The sequence below is a fragment of the Lineus longissimus genome, chromosome 17 (genome assembly GCF_910592395.1).
Source record: "Lineus longissimus chromosome 17, tnLinLong1.2, whole genome shotgun sequence".
In the NCBI taxonomy this organism is placed as follows: domain Eukaryota; kingdom Metazoa; phylum Nemertea; class Pilidiophora; order Heteronemertea; family Lineidae; genus Lineus; species Lineus longissimus.
Window position 1 is genome coordinate 474,916 of NC_088324.1, and position 18,974 is coordinate 493,889.

At 41.6% G+C, this 18,974-nt stretch overlaps 1 protein-coding gene and 1 long non-coding RNA gene across 2 annotated transcripts; both read right to left on the minus strand.

Moving 5' to 3' along the window:
* Positions 1-2,710: 2,710 nt before the first annotated feature.
* LOC135501639 (BMP-binding endothelial regulator protein-like) lies at positions 2,711-17,143 on the minus strand. Its single transcript, XM_064793862.1, has 7 exons — positions 17,057-17,143; positions 16,399-16,477; positions 15,972-16,022; positions 15,639-15,683; positions 15,181-15,231; positions 14,606-14,853; positions 2,711-2,770 (listed from the first exon to the last, which is right to left on the minus strand). The coding sequence occupies exons 1-7, from the start codon at positions 17,141-17,143 to the stop codon at positions 2,711-2,713; spliced, it is 621 nt and encodes a 206-aa protein (XP_064649932.1).
* A 13-nt stretch (positions 17,144-17,156) lies between these two features.
* Positions 17,157-18,348, minus strand: LOC135501151 (uncharacterized). Its single transcript, XR_010449566.1, has 3 exons — positions 18,302-18,348; positions 17,545-17,744; positions 17,157-17,249 (listed from the first exon to the last, which is right to left on the minus strand). It is a non-coding gene; the product is annotated as an uncharacterized LOC135501151 (long non-coding RNA).
* Positions 18,349-18,974: the final 626 nt, after the last annotated feature.

An 18,974-nucleotide genomic window follows, 5' to 3' on the forward strand; every position in this document is an offset into this window, starting at 1 on the left:
CTTTACGTTTCATTAAAATGTGTAAAATAATAGTAATTTTTAAACTGCTCTTCTGCGATTCTTCTTTAATTTTATCTTGTAAAGTGGCTTCAACTTTCTTAAGAAACGGTTCAATACCAATTTTAGGCAAACCCATCATTCTATAGTGGTTTGCAAAACCCTTAAAGGCTGACTTGTAATTTTTCAACTCTTTAAACCCTTCGTGTTGTTTAATGAGATGTTCAAGGAAAGCTTTTTTTCATATTGGGTTGTACTTGGATACCAATTTCTTTCGCTTTTTGAATGAGGTCAGATTTTAAAATACGTTTAATTGGTGGTTTACTTAAAAGTTCTTTCAATTTTTCTATGGATAGATGATGGTAATTACGATACCCACCTGCTTTCGCTTGTGCTAGCAAAGGTTGTTTGATGGATAATTTCGGTTTTTACTGGTTTAGGTGGAATTTGTTGAACATTTATGTTCCCTAATTGTTCTTGTAATTTTTTATCTAGCTCAAGCTTGGGAATTTTTCTGTTATTTCTAATTCCAACCCGTTGGGCCAACACCCTCTTTTCAATTTGTGAAAGTTGTGAGATAGGTTTTTCAATCTTCACTTCCTCAATTGTCTCAAGTTTTTCTAACAAAACAGCTCTTGATAATGAGCCATAATTTTTAACTTTCTGTCTAAAGGCTAGAACCTTTAGCTCATCTGTCGACAAATCAAAATTGTTAACAGGCATTGTGTTTATTTAAAGGAAATGGGCATTTTATTAGATCACATTTGTTTGGTTATTTTTCGCATAATTTATTTTAACTTTTATGCCTACAGAATAGGTATAAAAAATAAAAACATATGTTACCAGTTAACAATTCAAAGTTTTCAACAGATGAGCTGAAGGTTCTAGCCTTTAGAATGATAAATTTTAGCTTCTAGCATAATCACCACTTGGTCGAAAATGATAGAAGCAGGGCTTATCACACCCATGAGAATTTTAAAATCATCATGGAGGTGATCATTTATTTTAAATTTCTTCAAGAAACTCTGCTGCTAAAGATACATTTTGATAGTATAATTCATAGTCAATTTTATTCCCTTTCCTCATGTTTTCTTCTTTCGTAATAGGTTGTAAATTCCGCCAATTCCAACATAGCAAAAGTTCTTCTTCATTAAGATGATTGAAATGTGATTTTGGAAGAATATGGTCAATATGCCAATAGTCACCATGGTTTTCCCATGTCATATTGTCATCAAATTGATATTCAATCCACTTGTACAAGCCATCTAGAGAACAACCAATAACTTTTTCAAGTTTGGATTTTTGTTGATGGTTTCTAAGACATCTGGATAATAATAATGAAAGATTTTTCGATATTTTAAAAGATTCATCGGTCGATCTTTTATCTTTGTCATATTTATTTTTACATTTGTTACAACACGTTTTACATCTGTATGCTCTTCCACATTTACATTTTTCATCTTTTTCAAAATCGTCCAATAATTTTTCTTCGAAACATTTTTTACAATCACGTACAAGATAATCCATCTTATATACAAAGTAAAAATTTTTTATTAGATATACGTTTGGTTATTTTTTCAATAATAAATTAAGCCTATCAGACCAATAATCCTTTCTAATCACATCCAGCGCTTGTTTATTCTCTTTCATTTTTTCCATATAGGCAAGTTGCAGCATCATTTCTTTTGACTGTTTAACGCGAGGGTGTTCAAACACAATAGAAGACGTAATCTGTTGTACAAATAGACGATGATCCTCTACCATTTCAAAAGGTATATTGTTGTAGAATAAATAAGGATGCTTTATTTTAACATGGGAAGGAATGTTCCCAAACGCTAATTGTTCAAAGAGGCTTTTCCATTTGAAATGTTGTGTATATTTACAACAAAATAAAAAATAATCATACATGATTATCATCTTTTATATTAATGATAATTCATTAAATAAAGATAATAATTATGACAATAATAATGACAATAATTTGACAATAATTATGACAATAATTATGACAATAATTTGACAATAATTATGACAATAATTATGACAATAATTTGATAATTTATTTCTATAAAATAAATGAGTGATGATAATGAAAAAGTAAAAGAAATTACAACTAAAGATAAACCAAAAGATCCTAAAAAAGTAGCATGGGGGAAAAAATTGGGTGAAATGAACAGGAATCGTAAAAAAATTAAAGTGGAAGAAACATCACAAGAGACATCAACTCCTAGTCAAAATAATACAACCTATTATTTTACACTCCTTATTGGAGGACTTGGTTTAGCAACTTATGTATTGTATTTCACAAAAAATTCAAAATCTGAGGTGACTGAACACGTGGAACAACCTGTGAAAGAAAAACAAACAAAATCTAAATTAGAAATTTAATTTTTTTCTGTTTAAATAAATGAGAACTGGTATTGAAACGAAAAATATTGGAAACACAATCTATCACGCTGCTGTTTTAACAGCTTTAACTGTTGGCTATGGATTAGCTGCAAAGAAACTACTGAAGTCAAACATTGGAGATCCTAGTAAACCTGACCTTATGGAAGCTGTTAAGCTCACTGGTGCAGTGACACTTGCTATTATTACAAAAGGTTATCTTGAGAAAAATATGAGTCTACCAAAGAACATCACTAATTAAAAAAATTTAAATAAAATAAAACGAATATGGCAGGCATGATTTTAACAACGATTTTTGGTGCTGTGGCTAATGCAACTGCTTTCGTTGGAGGTTCTGCACTCTTTCATGCATTTGATAGACAGAATGCTGCAGATGAACGAAAGTGACATGATTTAGCATTAGAAAAATTACAAAAACAATCTGCGACGTGGTCCCAGAATAGGATAAAACACCTAGATTTCCTTGCAGAACAACGTCAGAAAAAACATCAAGCAAAATCAGACATGTTAGATATGGAAGATTCTATTCGCTATTACGACAGAATCCACCCTGAACCAACTTTAAACCACTTTTATACGCCAAGTGAGTCTCAGAAAAAGTATGAACAAATGTACATTGCAGGCAGTGTGGTGGGATCTGCGGTGTTATCAAAATTTCTTTAAAATAAATGGACAATGTCATTGAAAAGATTGACTGGGAAGCTGATATAGGAGATGAAGATGGTCTGGAATATAATTTAGATCAACAAGCAGCGAATGATGTTATTCTTACGAATGATTTGATTGGAGATATACCACGACCTCCAAGAGTTAGTGAAATGAACGCTCTGGCCATCATTGATGAAAAAGAAATATTTTTACATGACTTTATGGATAAAAATAAATTAAGATTAAAGGCGAATCGGACCATGAACGAACTGCGTAACAGAGTGATAATTAGTGAAAACGGTGATATATTTTATAAATCATCAACAGGAGACATTAAACTATCGTATAATAAAAATAAAGAACCTTATATGAGGGGCTCTTTAAAAGGAGAAGGAAAAGCAGAATTTAAGAGTTTTTTTAGACCAAATAATGATGGAGAAACTCCAATGCTTGAAAATGTTGGAGAAAAAAAGCAAGTGAGAAAACAATTGTTTCCCGAAGAAGGGGCAGGTTCTAGCTCACCTTATCCTCTGGAACCTAAAGTTATTATTGCAAATAAAGACACCAATCTTGTACAAGACACTAATCTTGATACAAATGAAACAAAGTTTGTTGATGTTGACCCTAATGATGTTGATGACATTCAAGAAACCACTTTGAATTCAAACGAACCAATGAAAACAAAGAATTCTAAATTAGATGAGATTATAGACTATTTCAGAAGACAGTTTAAATCGATTAAAGAAAATATAGTCAGTCACGTGACAGAATAAAAGATAAAATAAACACATTGAGGCAAAGTGATGATATTGAAATGGAGCCTTTAATTGAGCATGAAGAACAAAATCTTAGAGAGATTGATGAGGCAGAATCAGATGAAGTGGCTAATTTGAATGAAAGAAGTAAAAAACATTTTAAACAATTAGCTAAAAAAATTTCGTGATACAGTGAATGATGCAAAAGAATCCTTAGGAGACCGATTAAAAGCTTTATTCAAATTGAAGGGCTTTAAACTTGCTACTATTGTTAGTGCAGTTATTTTTACTTTATCTGCCATTGGTGCAAGTCTCGCGTCTTTAGTAAAACCAAGTGCACCTTCTAAGCCTGGACCTGGACCTGGACCTGATACACCTAGTAAACCTATAGGACCTGGAAAACCAGATACTCCTAGTACACCGAATAAAATTACACAAGGTCTGATAAAATTTAAAAATTGGTTACTTTCCTTAGGTTCAAAAGCTCTAGCAGCACTCCCTAGAATTTTAGGAACCGTTGTGTCCACTATCTTAAAAGCAGCTGCAGGTGTGATAGGATTTTTAGCAGAGCATTTGATTATCGCAGTGGCTGTCACTATTTTAGTTGTGATTCAAGTTGTAGTGAATAATGCAGGAACAATTAAAAATAAAGCAAAAAAAAATTCTTCTAAAATAAAGTAATGAGGATGAGCGCAGCGAGTATGAATCTACGCTTTCATAACACAAAGAGACAGTCCTTAAGGACAAATATTAATCAGTATAAAACTGTACGTGTCGCACATGCTATTATTCCTACAACTTATTTTAATATTTCAAGATTTTCAAAAAATAACTATTTAAATTTTGCAGAATCGGCTCCAGCTGATACTTTTAGAAATCATGGTTCTGTCTATATCTCAGAAGGACTTTATAGCATTGACTCTTATATCAAAGCGATACAACATGCGCTGGAGGAAGAAGGACATCAGAACAAGATGATGATCACTTATTTGGAAAGCGAAGGAAAAATTGTGATAAAAGTGAAGCCTCCTTTTATAGTATGGATCCATGAGGAATTACGTACATTATTGGGAATTAAATTGGAAGATGCACATATTATCAATGAAGTGAAAGGAGAACAACCTTGTCAATTTTTACCCCATCAAGAATATCGTATTTGTTGTAATGTTGTGGATAACGGTAAAATTTTTTTAGATGGGGTTCATTCTGATATTATTTCCACCTTTGTCGCGAAAGGAAAAAATTATGGGGATCTTGTGGAATATAGTTCGTTACAAAAAGTCATGATTCAAGACCAGGATTTTTCCTATGTCGAAATTGACATCAAAAATCAAAACAATGAACCCATTGAATTTAAAATCCCGTGTACCATAGATTTACTGTTAGAATAAAAGAATGGATGTTTTAGATTCCATCCCCGAACAGGATGAATTTCGCTTTGAGCAGATTGAGCAGATCAAGTCAGACTTACAACAAAAAATTGGAAGACGACGTCAACTGTATAAAAATTATAAAAAAATTTCAAATATCATTCATTGGTTAGAAACTAGCTTTTTTACAGCAGGAGCAGGAATCGCTTCGATTGGCACAGGTGGTGTAATAACCAATATTGTTACTTTACCTTTAGCTGTTGTTTGTACTATGTTAGGCAAAGCAGGTAAAATTGTTGTTCCACAATTAAGGAAAAAAATGAAAAAACATAAAACAATCTGGATTCACACACAAGATCATTTAAACGATGTAAATAATTTACTCTCACGCGCGATTACGAATGAACATATTTCTGCGAGTGAGTTTGACCTTATTATTCAGACATATAAAAAATCCAATAAAATTACAGAGAATCTGAAATAACTTGACTTTCATCGGTGATTAACTGTTTGGGCTATTTTAGCGAGTCAGACTAAAGTAATGATGTAACTTTATAAGAACGTAACACTTCTTATAAAATTATACCATTTTATCCTTGCACTAATTTAAACGCGTAATACTTTTTCCCTTTAGGTTTTCCTAACGATATTATATAGTTCAAGTTAGGATTCGCTTCTAAATCTCGTTTGATCAACGATGTTGCAAAAGTTTTCAAGGGCTGCAGCTTTCTATATTTTAGAGTTAGAATTAACGCTTCTCCGTGTTTGGTAATCTTCTGCTCTTTCCCTACAATCTTATACCACACGTTTAAAGGAACTTCTTCTTTCCAAGTGATTAACTCTGATTCTGGAGGTATAATTTTGGCATCTAATTCGCTTTCCGAAAGATAGTCCTCTTCTTCGGATGAGGAATAGTCTGTTATATCTCTAAGTTCATCTTCGGATGAGGTATAGTCTGTTAGATTGTTATTTTTTGAATATCTAGGATCTCTATTCTTTTTTGAAGCGCTAGCGACGTGTCTGATGATATGAGTCATTTTCTATACAAAAAAATCTATTAGATATCGTTTTTAAAGCGCAGCCGCGAGCGAAGCGCAGCCGCGAGCGAAGCGCAGCCGCGAGCGAAGCGAGCGGTTTGTAGAATTGTTGTTCAGCGAGCGAAGCGAGCGGTTTGTAAAAAAGTTTGACTACTGTTTGACTGTGAGTCCGTTCTCCAATTTTGGAGAGTTGTTTTGACTGAAGAAGTTGTGTTTTGACTGTGTTTGACTGTGAGTCCGTTCTCCAATTTTGGAGAGTTGTTTTGACTGGTGTTTGACTGAAGAAGTTGTGTTTTGACTACTGTTTGACTGTGAGTCCGCTCCTCAAAATTGAGGAGCGGTTTTAACTGGTGTTTGACTGAAGAAGTTGTGTTTTGACTACTGTTTGACTGTGAGTCCGCTCCTCAAAATTGAGGAGCGGTTATAACTGGTGTTTGACTGAAAGGAATTGAGAGAAGTTGTGTGAAGTGTTGACTGGTGTTTGACTGAAAGGAAATGTGTGAAGTGTTGACTGGTGTTTGACTGAATAATTGTTTGACTAGGATTTGACTGAATAATCGTTTGACTAGGATTTGACTGAATAATTGTTTGACTAGGATTTGACTGAATAATTGTTTGACTAGGATTTGACTGAATAAAAACCTAGTCAAACCTAGGGTGAGTTAGAACCCCCACTTTTACACTACTGTTATCAAGCATAGAACTTATTATTTTCAAGGTATACAACCGATTTCTTTTGTTTTATTTGATCATATTTCAAACGGCTTGTTTGAAACATACACTTACTTAACTAATGGCACATCCGAGTCATCGGGAACCTGATAATTATTGAAGCTAGTCAAGGCATCTGCCATTCCATCGCAGTCACCACACATTCCAGTAAGCTTTCCAGCACCTCCATACTGCCAGTGGCCAAGAGATGTCACAATACCTCCATATTGACCACCGAATGACAAAGCGAAGGAACAGGTTGGCACTGATATCTTAAAGTCGTTGGCTCCAGATTTTGTGGCACTGAGAGTATGTCCGCCTTTGAGTTTGAGGTTAAAGGGCATTCTTTGTGTGAGGCCACTGACCTGCAGAACAAAGTTGTGGTGACTTGTTAGAGAGTAATGCAATGTCCCATATAACTGGCTAACATAAATTGTCAGATTAGTCGATGGTTGTATCGCAACTTCTGTTTGTTGAAAAATGCCCATTTCCTTACAAGAAATGGCCATTTTGTGTCATTCAAACTTACCTATGGAACACTTTTGCATGTTACTCCATTTGGGCTCAAACACAAGAGTATCCCTTTAATTTTCTAAAGGGAGAACTGAGTTAACAGCTCGGCCGCCAGGCGGCGCCCTGACCGATCCCGCGAGATCGCGCCGATCTCATGCCGCCATATTTAGTCTTTACTCTTGAGCGTTAAAAAAGAGTATGTCCCGTTTGTGGGGACGGCGGGAGGGCCGTGTTCCATAGGTAAGTATGAACTAACAAAATGGCCATTTCTTGTAAGGAAATGGGCATTTTGTGTCATTCAAACTTACCTATGGAACACTTTTGCATCGAATCCCAGCAACCTATTGGAGGTGGGAAATGAGGACTTACCTAAGGCTGAGCTGTTGTTCCATCCAGGAGGCACCACCGGCATATTAGCTAAGGAGGACCGCCAGGGGAAAGAAATGGGGAGAACCGGAGGACCGGTATTTTGATCTCGGTATTACAATCATATTATAGAGAGTAATAGACCCATTCTCCGGAAAGCGCTAGAATTGCGTAATAAAACCATCTTCTTTCCGGCAAAAGAGCTTAGAGCAAGTAAGGCATGTTCAAGGGTGTAGAATGAGATATTGCTAAACAACAATAAGAAATTGCGTCCTTTCTAGTCTACTAGGGGTTGCCTGGATTGTTGAAGATAGGGCATATCAAAAATGGCGCAAGATGCGCGTTTGACTCTTCAATCGGGCTTCCCCCTTTTTTTTTATCTAGCCAGGATCAAACAACATGCCCCGCAGACACAATCGGGCCGATTGTGTGCATGCCATCTACGAGGGAAGAAACGTCTCGTAGGTAGAAACGAGAGAATGTGGAGTGATTACTCCAACATGCAGCGGAAACGACTTCTTGAAGAGCAACTCCTCGGTAGTTAGCCCAGGAGGTGGCTAGTGCTCTTACTTCGTGCGCTGAGATGTTAGCTAGCGCACGAAGATCAGAGGAAGTCTTCAAGGTGTTGTAGGAAAGACGAATAGTCTCCACAATCCACCTTGAAATAGTGGCGGCCGCTATCTCTCGTTTATTTCCCTCCTTATAGGACAAAAACAAACGCTCTCTCCCCTGGCGGATACCGGGAGGTTTTGTCCTATTTATGTAGAACTTTAGGGCCCTGACGAGACATAAAGTTCTGTCAGGAAGATCATAAGAGATCGTTCCTGACAGAGAGGGAATAGTAACCGGGGGCCGAGAGGCGGCCGGTCCCTGGTTCTTCGCCAGAAATCCTGGTATGAAAGCCAGGATAACCTCCCCTCCCTCTCTAAAAGCCAGCTTCTTAAAAGAAAGTGCATGGAGCTCTGATCTCCGTTGGGCGGTAGCCAAGGCTACTAGAAAGACCGTTTTGAGTGTCAGATATTTCATGGATGAAATAGACATGGGTTCAAAAGGATGCCTCATGAGCACCTTAAGGACAACAGAAAGGTCCCATTTAGGGGTGTTGTGAACCGGTCTAGGACGCTCTAATAACATTCCTCTGAAAAGAGGGGTTATTTGGTCCTCCCAACGAAGATCCCAGGTGCTTAAAACACGGAGGGTAGAAGCGATGGCGGACTTGTACCCTTTTATAGCCGTGACAGATAGTTGTCTTTCCGTGAATAATTCAATAAGGAAATCAACTAATCTGTATATAGAGGGAGAGATCGGATTAACTCCGTTCTCCCTGCACCAGGAAGTGAAGGTAGACCACTTTCCTTGATACACATCAAGGGTAGACCCCCTTTGAGTTGCGGACATGCGCTTGACAGCGATGTCCGAAAAGCCTCTCTGGTGGAGATGCAACTGGATAAGTTCCAGGCGTGAAACTTGAAAAATCCAGGGTTCTGGTGGTAGCATCTCCCCAGGGGGTGCCACAGGAGGTGCTTCCAAGTAGGAAGACTCCTGGGGTGGTCTATCAGGAGCTCCAGCAAGGCTGGGAACCAGGCCTGATTTGGCCAGCAAGGTGCGATGAGAGTTATTCTCACCGGGTGGTTGGTCAAGATCTTGTTCAGGACTGGTTGGATGAGAGGGAGGGGTGGAAACGCATATGCGTTCAGCCCTCCCCACGAGGCTGTAAGGCTGTCGACTTCCAGGGCCTCTTCGTCCGGAAGTGGAGAGTAATAGATGGGAAGGCGATTGTTCAGCCTGGTGGCGAACAGATCTACCTTCGGAGATTGTCAAAGGCGACAAAGGTCGTCTACAACCTCCTGATGGAGTGTCCACTCTGTCTGAACTAGTTTGTTCTGACGGGACAGGGCGTCGGCAAGGATGTTGCGTTTGCCCGGTATGTGTCTGGCACATATCGATACTCCAAGGTCGGCACAAAGATGGTAAAGCTCCCAAGTTAGCTGGCAAAGAATGCCGGACTTTGTGCCTCCCTGTCTCCTGACATATGCTACTACTGTAGAATTGTCGGAGAACAGGGTTACTCTCCGATTCTTCAGGTGAAGGGAAAGAGCCCTCACGGCAAGAAGGACAGCCTTCATTTCCAATATATTTATTGAAAGAATGGTCTCCTCCCTTGTCCATAGACCCCTTATGGACATGTCCCCGTTGTTCAGATGTGCTCCCCACCCTAGTAGAGAAGCATCTGTGAACAGGGACACTTCTGGGGGCGGTGGAGCAAGATCTACACCGCTTTGGAGACGAGTCTCCGACTCCCAGAAGTTCCAGACGTTCTTGAGTAGGTATTGAGGTATCAATACCAACTTGTCTAATGGGTCCCTGTGGGGTTTCCATAGAGACATTAGAAACATCTGGATGGGACGCATATATAGACGGCCAAGGGGGATTTGGTCTGCTGCCGAATTCAGAAGTCCCAAAAGGCTCAAGCATCGCCTTGCGGGAGCTTGAGTCCTTCCTCTGAATTCTGCGACGAGATGAAGAATTTTCTTTATCCTGTCTAGGGGGGGGCAGCATTTTCCCTATGGCCGTAAGGAACCGAACTCCAACGTAAACAAAGTCTTGGGATGGTATGAATTCTGACTTTGTTTCGTTGATAATCCAACCTGCGGAAAATACTTTTTGCTTTAGAACCTGAAGTTGTTGCAGTAGTAGTTCCCGCGATTTGCAACGGAGTAGCCAATCGTCTAGGTAGTGATGGAGCTTGAACCCCATCACGTGAAAGGGAGCGACTAAGGCTGTGACTATCATCGTAAAAATTAGGGGTGCCGATGCCAGACCGAACGGCAGGGCCCTGAATTGATACGTCTTTCCTTCGTAATGGAATCGAAGGAAGTGTTGATAGTCTGGATGGATCGGTACATGTAAGTACGCATCCATTAAATCCATCGATATCGCCCAATCGTTGGGCTGTATCGCCGTTGCTATAGACCTGGTGGTTTCCATCTTGAAATGAGGAACATTCAAGAAGGTGTTTAACCTGGAAAGGTCTATGATCAGCCTCCATGTCCCTGCTTTCTTGGGAACCAAGAAAACGTGGCTGTAAAAGCCGGGGGAGCATGGATCTTGAAGGACCTGGATAACTTGCTTCTCCAGTAATGTCGCGACCTCTGCTTGGAGGGCAGAGGCCTTGACTGGGTCCTTCGGTGGCTGAACTGGGGTTGGATATATGGTAGTCGGGGGGTACGGTTGAAATCTAGTTTCACTCCGTACCTCAACATGTTTGGGACTGGGGACCCCTTTGGGCACCAATCGTCCCAAATGTCTGCAAATTTTTGCAGACGGCCCCCGACTACCGGAGTCGGCTCCTTTTTGCGTCCGGGAGGAGAAAGGAGGGGGGAATCACCTCTTCCGGCCAGCACCCCTTGGGCGAAAGGAGTGCTTAGTCGGACCGGATCCACCCTGGTTAGAGGAAGTATTTTTCCTCTTTCCAGTCCGGCGACCCTCCGCTTCCCGTCGGAAGGATCCAGCAGGAGCAGGCTGACTAGGCGGGGTAGGCCTAGGCAGGACCTGCCTGGCGTACGGGATTGAACCCGATGCCTGCTGGGGCCTCTCTATCTTTCTAGCGTTAGGTAGAGAGGTCTTGGCCCTCTGTGTCGCAGTGGGGGCATATAATTTGTCCCAATCTTTCTGTGCTTGAGCCGCCTCTTGTACAGAATCTGCGAACAGGAAAGAACCGTCCATAGGAGCGGTTCTTAAGGCCCCTTCCAGCTGGAGGGATCTGATGACATTGAGAGAGCCCAGTGCGGCGTCTCTACGGAGTAGGAAGCTATTTGCTGCGGTCTTGGCGGACAGAGCAATAGCGTGCCTAATCGAATGTGACAAGGATGTCACAAGCGATTTTGTGTCATCAGATAGTGACTCATTATCTTTTAGGGATCTGGCTACGCCAGGTTAGTGTGCTCTGCGTAGGAGAGCACCGCTAACGTGTTTTTGGCCAGACCCTCTTGTGCTCTAAGGTCTCGGTAAGCCGAGGAGGAGGTCACCCTAGGCACGAGTTGGTCCAGCTGTACATCGTCCTTTAATATGGAAGTCGATGCTGCAGCTGGACAGCCGGCCGAGCTGACTCGATAATAGTCAGCGCGGTACTGCCTAACGGGAGGAAGTTGTGCCGTGAACAACTTCCCCGGTTTACACCAAGCTTCCGGTCCGACTGCCGGAAGGACAGGGATGGAAGTACGTTGGTGGGCGCCTTGTGAGTCTCTGATTGTACGCTCCAAAAGTTCAGAGACTGCTACCACCGACGGGGAGGGAGGAAGGAATTCAAGTGCCCGAGTGGAGCCTTGAGAAACCTGTGGATTGGGATCCACTTCGTGTCCCCAGAGTGAAAAGGTCGGTGTTGACAAGGCTGGCAGTTCCGGCGGGGTAGGGCACAGATCCTGCGGGAGGTACGCTCTGATCAAGGATCTGAGTGTCCTCATATCCGACAAGATACTGGCCTCCTCTGGTGACAGCTCCTCCTGATTGGGGGAGCGGTAGCCTGGCTGAGAACTCTCGTTCTCAGAAAATTCCTCTAAAATAGAGGAGTCGGATGGTGGGTATCCGATGGGACCAGGCGCACCAGAGGAACCGGAACCCTGCTCCAGATGGCTGAGTCTATCAGTAAGACCTGCTACCATCTGGATGAGCTGGGACAGTTGCTGTCCCGACTCGGGTTCCGGACCCGACGTGCGGCTTCTCTCAACGACGGGCGGTTGAGGCGAGGGTGAGCGCATAAGCGAACCCTGGAAGCCGTATGTACGGGCGAATGGGTCTTCCGGAAGCGGAAGATACCCATATTCTGAACCAGAGTTCAGATGTCCTCTCTGCGTAGCTCGTTCCATGGGAACAACCCCCCCCTTGTACGAGGAGGGGGTGGCACTTCCGGTTGGTTCCACCCAAGAGGTTGGCCAACGTAGGAAGGTGCCTGCATTTCCGGTAGGACGAAGTCCGAAACCGGAAATGCCCGTAACTCCTTCGCCGGTATGGAGCTACCGGATGCCCTTTTAGAAGGAGGTACGGAGGGCGGAAACGCTGTTACCGAAGACGCATGGCGTTTCGGAGGTGGCGTTATAAAGTCCGGCCCTACTCTACTGTGTCCTTGAGGACTGGGGTTATTTCGCAGTAAAGACTGAGAAAAACCCCCAGTAGAGTCTTCGGTAACTGAAAAACGGGAACCCGCGTCAGTAACCGGAACTGCAATCGGCGGACCGGAAGCAGGGTGCTCCCGCGGGTACAAAGGGCTTGTACTCGGGGGAGCGGACGACAGAGGAACCGGAAGGTTCCCTGAGGTCCGGGGTATATTAAACCCTTGGAGACTTATTGGATGTAAGTCTCCCTTGGGACCACAGACATTAATAATGTCAGATTCCGCATCCTTCGCAGCCGCGGCCGGAACCGGAATTCGGCTGACGGAAGGGGTGGTGGCGGGAGGTTTGCTAGACCTCCGGGTTATATGCCCGGAAACGGAACAATAGAGCGGAGAATAGCCTACTTAACTCTACCCTACCAAGATCAAGATAATGGAGCCGGGTCGACTAAGCTAGCTAAGAAAATGTCTATAATTAAATAGACTGGACAATACTAATGCCAAGATTAGTTGGGTGGTCTACTCCGTAGGTGAATGAACCCAAAAATCGTCTAGACTTGGCTGGTTGAATTTGGTTTTAAATCGAATTCACGGCAGCTTTGAAAAAACGATGTGCTTCATAGAAGCACAAGAGTAAAGACTGAATATGGCGGCATGAGATCGGCGCGATCTCGCGGGATCGGTCAGGGCGCCGCCTGGCGGCCGAGCTGTTAACTCAGTTCTCCCTTTAGAAAATTAAAGGGATACTCTTGTGTTTGAGCCCAAATGGAGTAACATGCAAAAGTGTTCCATAGGTAAGTTTGAATGACACAAAATGGCTTATTATAAACCGCGAGATGAGAAATCGCGAAATCGCGAGATAAGTAATCATCATTTTCTACTTCCCTCGATCACGACAATCACCATTTCTAACGCTGCTGTCCACTTCTCAATTCGATGAGAGTAGGGCCGAATACAATACAAAGGCTACATGCACCTGCATGTTCATCTTGACCACAAGGGTTTTTGCAACTTATCAAGATATACTGTGAGTGTAATATCGCGAGGTTCAGTATGCAGTATGAATCAAGATTATTTCCCCGTTACGCCTGGCGGCACAAGTCACCATACACATGATTGACCGATAACACAGGGCATGTACCTGGTGAACGTCTGGTCATCGCTAAAAATAGCACGGGATAGTCTGACCATCGAAAGTAGGCTATAAGTTAGGTTAAATTCCACACATCGCAGAGCGGAGTCTATTTTAATGCCGGGCAAATCAAAACAAGGATAACTCCAGACTACAGCCTCGGTCTCATAAATGTTCGCCTTTTCAGGTTCCATAATTGCAATACATCCTCTGGCGCATGTTACTCTCACAGAGGTTGGCATCTCAAGATTTCGCATTCCACATCTCGCGGTTTATAATAAGCCGGTAAAAATACCATTACACTTCAGTATACTGACTGAACATTGCTTGTATTTTGATTTCGCCTATCACATGCAAATAATGCGAAAAAACCCCAATGAGAAACAAGTGAGATGTAAACGCTCTTGGATCCAAACATCTTATTAGAGTGTGCAGATCGAGATTCTGTCTTGATGAAAGAACAATGAACCACCACAACAATATGACAGTTCTAGCAATTTATCAAACAGCTCAAATTCATCAAAAAAGGGTGGAGCATATACTAGTATATGAGAACGTACCCTAGTCCATCCGTCCTTGTGAAGTCTGACAACGAAACCTCCCATCTTCAGGTCCATCATCCTACCGAAAGACACAATTGTGTTGCCTCGATATTCGTTCTTCACCTCAATGGAGAAGGAACACGCGACGTCAGAGTTGGTCGTCTTGGAGAAGACATATTTGCAGACACCCATGAAGTCGATCATTCTGGTAAAATCGTCGTAACGATGGTAATGGGGATCTCCCCAAGCCTTGCAGGTGCAGATTTCTAGTGGATAAAACAGACGGAGAGCTACACTTAGTATACATCAAACATCAATAATCTACATGCATCAATTTGTGCTGGGAGACACTCAACTTCGCTACATAGTTTGGAATCAAATGAGTCTAAACACGCCTGATATACAATTTGACTTACCGTTATGATGCACCAATAATTGAATACATGTCGTTTGGATGAACAACTTTCAAGAGCAACACTTCGAGAACCAAGATAAAGTTTTAATGCGTTGTATCATTTCTACAGAGGCATTTTTATCACTAATCAATTAGTTCGTTATTGGTTATTCAAACTCAATTCCAAAGACGGACTTACTTTCTGTACAACTCTTCAATCTGAGATCCCATGATTTCGGTGGAGTACAACCTGAAGTGAAGGAAAACAAGAAAATGTGTATTTAGCCTCGAGGTTAAGAACGAACACCTCTTGATGAGTGATCGAAATTAGAATGTCATGTAACATCTCCAAGCAAAGCTGAATGTAGATAGACAGTAGTGACTACGTGGCTTCGGTAATGTTAACAACTGCTTGCCTTGAACCAGACTTTTCCCTTCAGTGTTTTGTCTATTCTATCATCGTCTCTGAACAGCGTACAGGCTACACTACATCTGACAAAGTATTTAATGTATCAACAAATCATTTGATGTACGAGCACTTTTTCAGATTGAACATCTTGGAATCCATAATTTGAAATTTAAGGATTCGGAATTAAGGCTTCGGTGAATTATATCTTTTTACATTGAATATCCTCCAATATAATGAACTATACTTACGAGCAACACAGTCTCCTTTCTTCAACATGTCAGAAGGTTTACACCCTGAAGGTAAAATTTGAACGGAATAACTTTTATACTCTGGCTTTTCCAAATATATCTCCAAAAGGATATATGAACTTCATTAATATAATTATCAGGTCGGAGTATACATTCTAACATTAAAACCTAACCATCATCACATTCACAATCACGAAAATCTTAATGACTGCCACCAACGGTCCTTGGATGTCGAGGCCAAGGACCACGGCACTAGTATCTCCCAGGCTTCATCATCAGTAATCGTAATCGTGCGTTTGTTATTATACAGTTATTGAGATAAGACATACATACTGTCCACACATCGTTTGGTCGGGATGTTCCATAACTGAGACTCGGTGCACCCTAGAGAAAAAGGTAAAGCATTAAACGACAATTAATGGTTACGAAACTTCATTCAGCTTAGAATGGATTCAATTTAGAATCCACCCAGTGATTGTGTATTAATGTACAAACTCATGGCTTAAGGAATTCACACCGCACTTGCGCGTCACTCTATCATGAATGAGATCGCGATGGTTAAGTAGCTTTGGCAAAGCCTTTGGTGAGGTCGCATCCAAAAAGCGAGTGCAGATAATGAAAACGAGTTGCAACGCATTTAAAATACAACACTGTTTTACCACAGTCGAGCTGCCTCAAGAGGATAAACTACAGAAAGACAGATATATTTAAAAGGATAAGTGCTATGTTGTAGGCTAATCCTGTGATGTCTCATACTAACTCGGTGTGCAGATTTTCTTGGTGTTATCCCAGATCTCCTCTGGAGCGCAGCGGTTGACACATTTATCCCCCGTCCATCTCTTTGCAACATTTGTGCATTCTTGAAGAAAAAGGAAGTTAATTACTGGCAGTGAAAACCTCTTCCTCTCCCTAGTTAATGTTTAATCTTTCAACAGAAAAACACTTGAAACTTATAAACTTTAGTGCACCCTTTCGGTCGTGTGGATGGATATCCGTTTGCAATATCGTTTATGAAGGAAAATGATAACCGGTTAAGAAGACACGCAAAGGGATGGCAAATTTGGCAAAAATATTGGCCTTTGTAGGGATGAACCAAAGGACGTTCCGATGCTTGTATAGATAACTGCAGCATATGAAAGATGCTAAGGTACGCACTTCGTAGAAACAGAGTTTTGTAAAGAAAACTAATAGTATCATTTTGATGGGATGTATAGGGGCAAGGAAAACCCATTACGGATACTCTAAACATGTTGACATAACCATGGAAAGCACATGCCAGGAGCTTTCTAATCGTTTCATCCATGGACAACCCTCGTGGCGTCTGCTGGTGAGTTTATACTAGTCACGAGGGGATATATCAAGTTCGTTTCAACAGGTGAGGTGTCATTTATAACGGTACCCAAACTTGCTGCACTTACGTTTCGTGCACTGGAATCCATCTCCTTGGTATCTTTTCTTGCAGCCACAGGTATAGACCCCTTTGTCTCCAGGTCTGCATTCAGCATCCTTGCCACAAGGTTTAAGCTCACTGGACCCTAGCTTGGCGACTGATCCTACTTTGATACACTTGTAAAGTGTCGTGCAGTCGGAGCTTATGCGCTCATCACCAATCTGATAGGTAAAAAGTATTGTTGACAATATCAGCAGATGGAGTACAATGAAAAGCCCCACTACATGCTCTGGTCTCTGCAATCCTGGTGAGATTACGTCATACCGAAAAAGAGACGAAGCAAAGTCCATATAGTCTTTTCCTCATAAGAGCAGCAATATAAGCAGAAGTACTTATCAAATGGTTGATGAAGGTAACATTGTCTTAGACGGCGAGTGGGGCGATTTCTTCGTTTATGCACCTGAGGCTTAGCAGTTAGACACGATCTGACTCAGTGGGGTTCTACTCATTACCCACCGTGTAATAGTTTTTGTCTGCATCCCAACAGCCACATGACTGCTCGGGGACACACGAATCACCATCTCGGATGAAGCCTTTATTACACTTGCAGCCTTCCATCAACTCATCCTCACAGAAGATTGGTTCAGGCTTGATACACGTCGGTTGGCATGGACGCATCTTGGACTCATATACGCTGTTAGCAGGGCACTTCATTGCTGGAAAATGACATTGATATTAATCGTATATTAACAGTAAAAAGAGAACAAGGTAGAGACCATTCGATAATGAAGTGAAAACTGTGATGATAGTTTTAACGTCTACATGCTTGTTTTAAGGATGTCAGGAAAGGTCTCATCATTTACAATGCGCTCACATCAGAGCCACTGCCCCAACACCAGAATCACACAACACGAGTCAATGGATGCTGGCGCTGACCAAACACAAGATCCTTAAGAGCCAATTTACTCGGGTTGAAACCAGACGCTCTTGGCATTTACCAGATCCTAGAGCCAATTGACCCACTCCAGATGCACTGGAACAACGCCAGCACCACTGGCTCCACACCGAAGCCAAATGGTTCTTGATTTTCGAACTTCTTCGACCAGTTGCCTTAGGCATAGCGTGACCTCAGTAATATTCCCCAATCAAATTGAGGGTTACAAGGCTAGAACTTCATTGGTTCCATTTTGATATTCGACAAGCAATCGGAAGGCCATTATTGTAGATTTGCTGCCAAAGCCTCTTTTTGAAAAGCAAAATCAGTCAAACTTACGACAGAATGTGGTTGTTCTCCAAACCTTCGAAGGTTGGTAACCATTCAACTGACATTCGCTGGCGAATTCTCCCACATCAGCGCATATCACTTCTTCAATGGACTCGGGTTTGTCCACAAAAGCGCAAGCATCTATCTGGCAAGCAGCAAAGGCTGACTTCCAATCTACCTTTCCGCTCTTGATGCACTCTGCGAATGGTCCAGTGGTTGACTTGATGTAACCGCAGTACGTGTCTGATGCAATGAGGGCATTGTTCTTATCCGAACATTTGATGACTGGATCCTCGCTCTTCTTACAGCTAAAGTATCAACACTATTTAAATTCGACTTCTATTTGGAATGAATACAAAAATCTGCTGTATGGAAGACTTCCAAAGTTATCCTACCTCTCTGGACGAAGTGTTCGAAAGGATATCACGAATAAGCTGTCGCCCACCTGTCTTATTTGAATGTGACGGTACTCATGACCGCAAGTAAACACTATCTGTTTGTATTCAACAAAGGGCGAATACTATTCTAAACCTTTCGGTGTAATTCTGACATCGGTTGAATATTGCAGGATCCGGATTCAGATAAGACATAGTGTGGTTTGTTATGTATGTTATCAAGTTTTTATAAAGACCTACTTGATGTTATCAAGCATAGAACTTATTATTTTCAAGGTAAACAACCG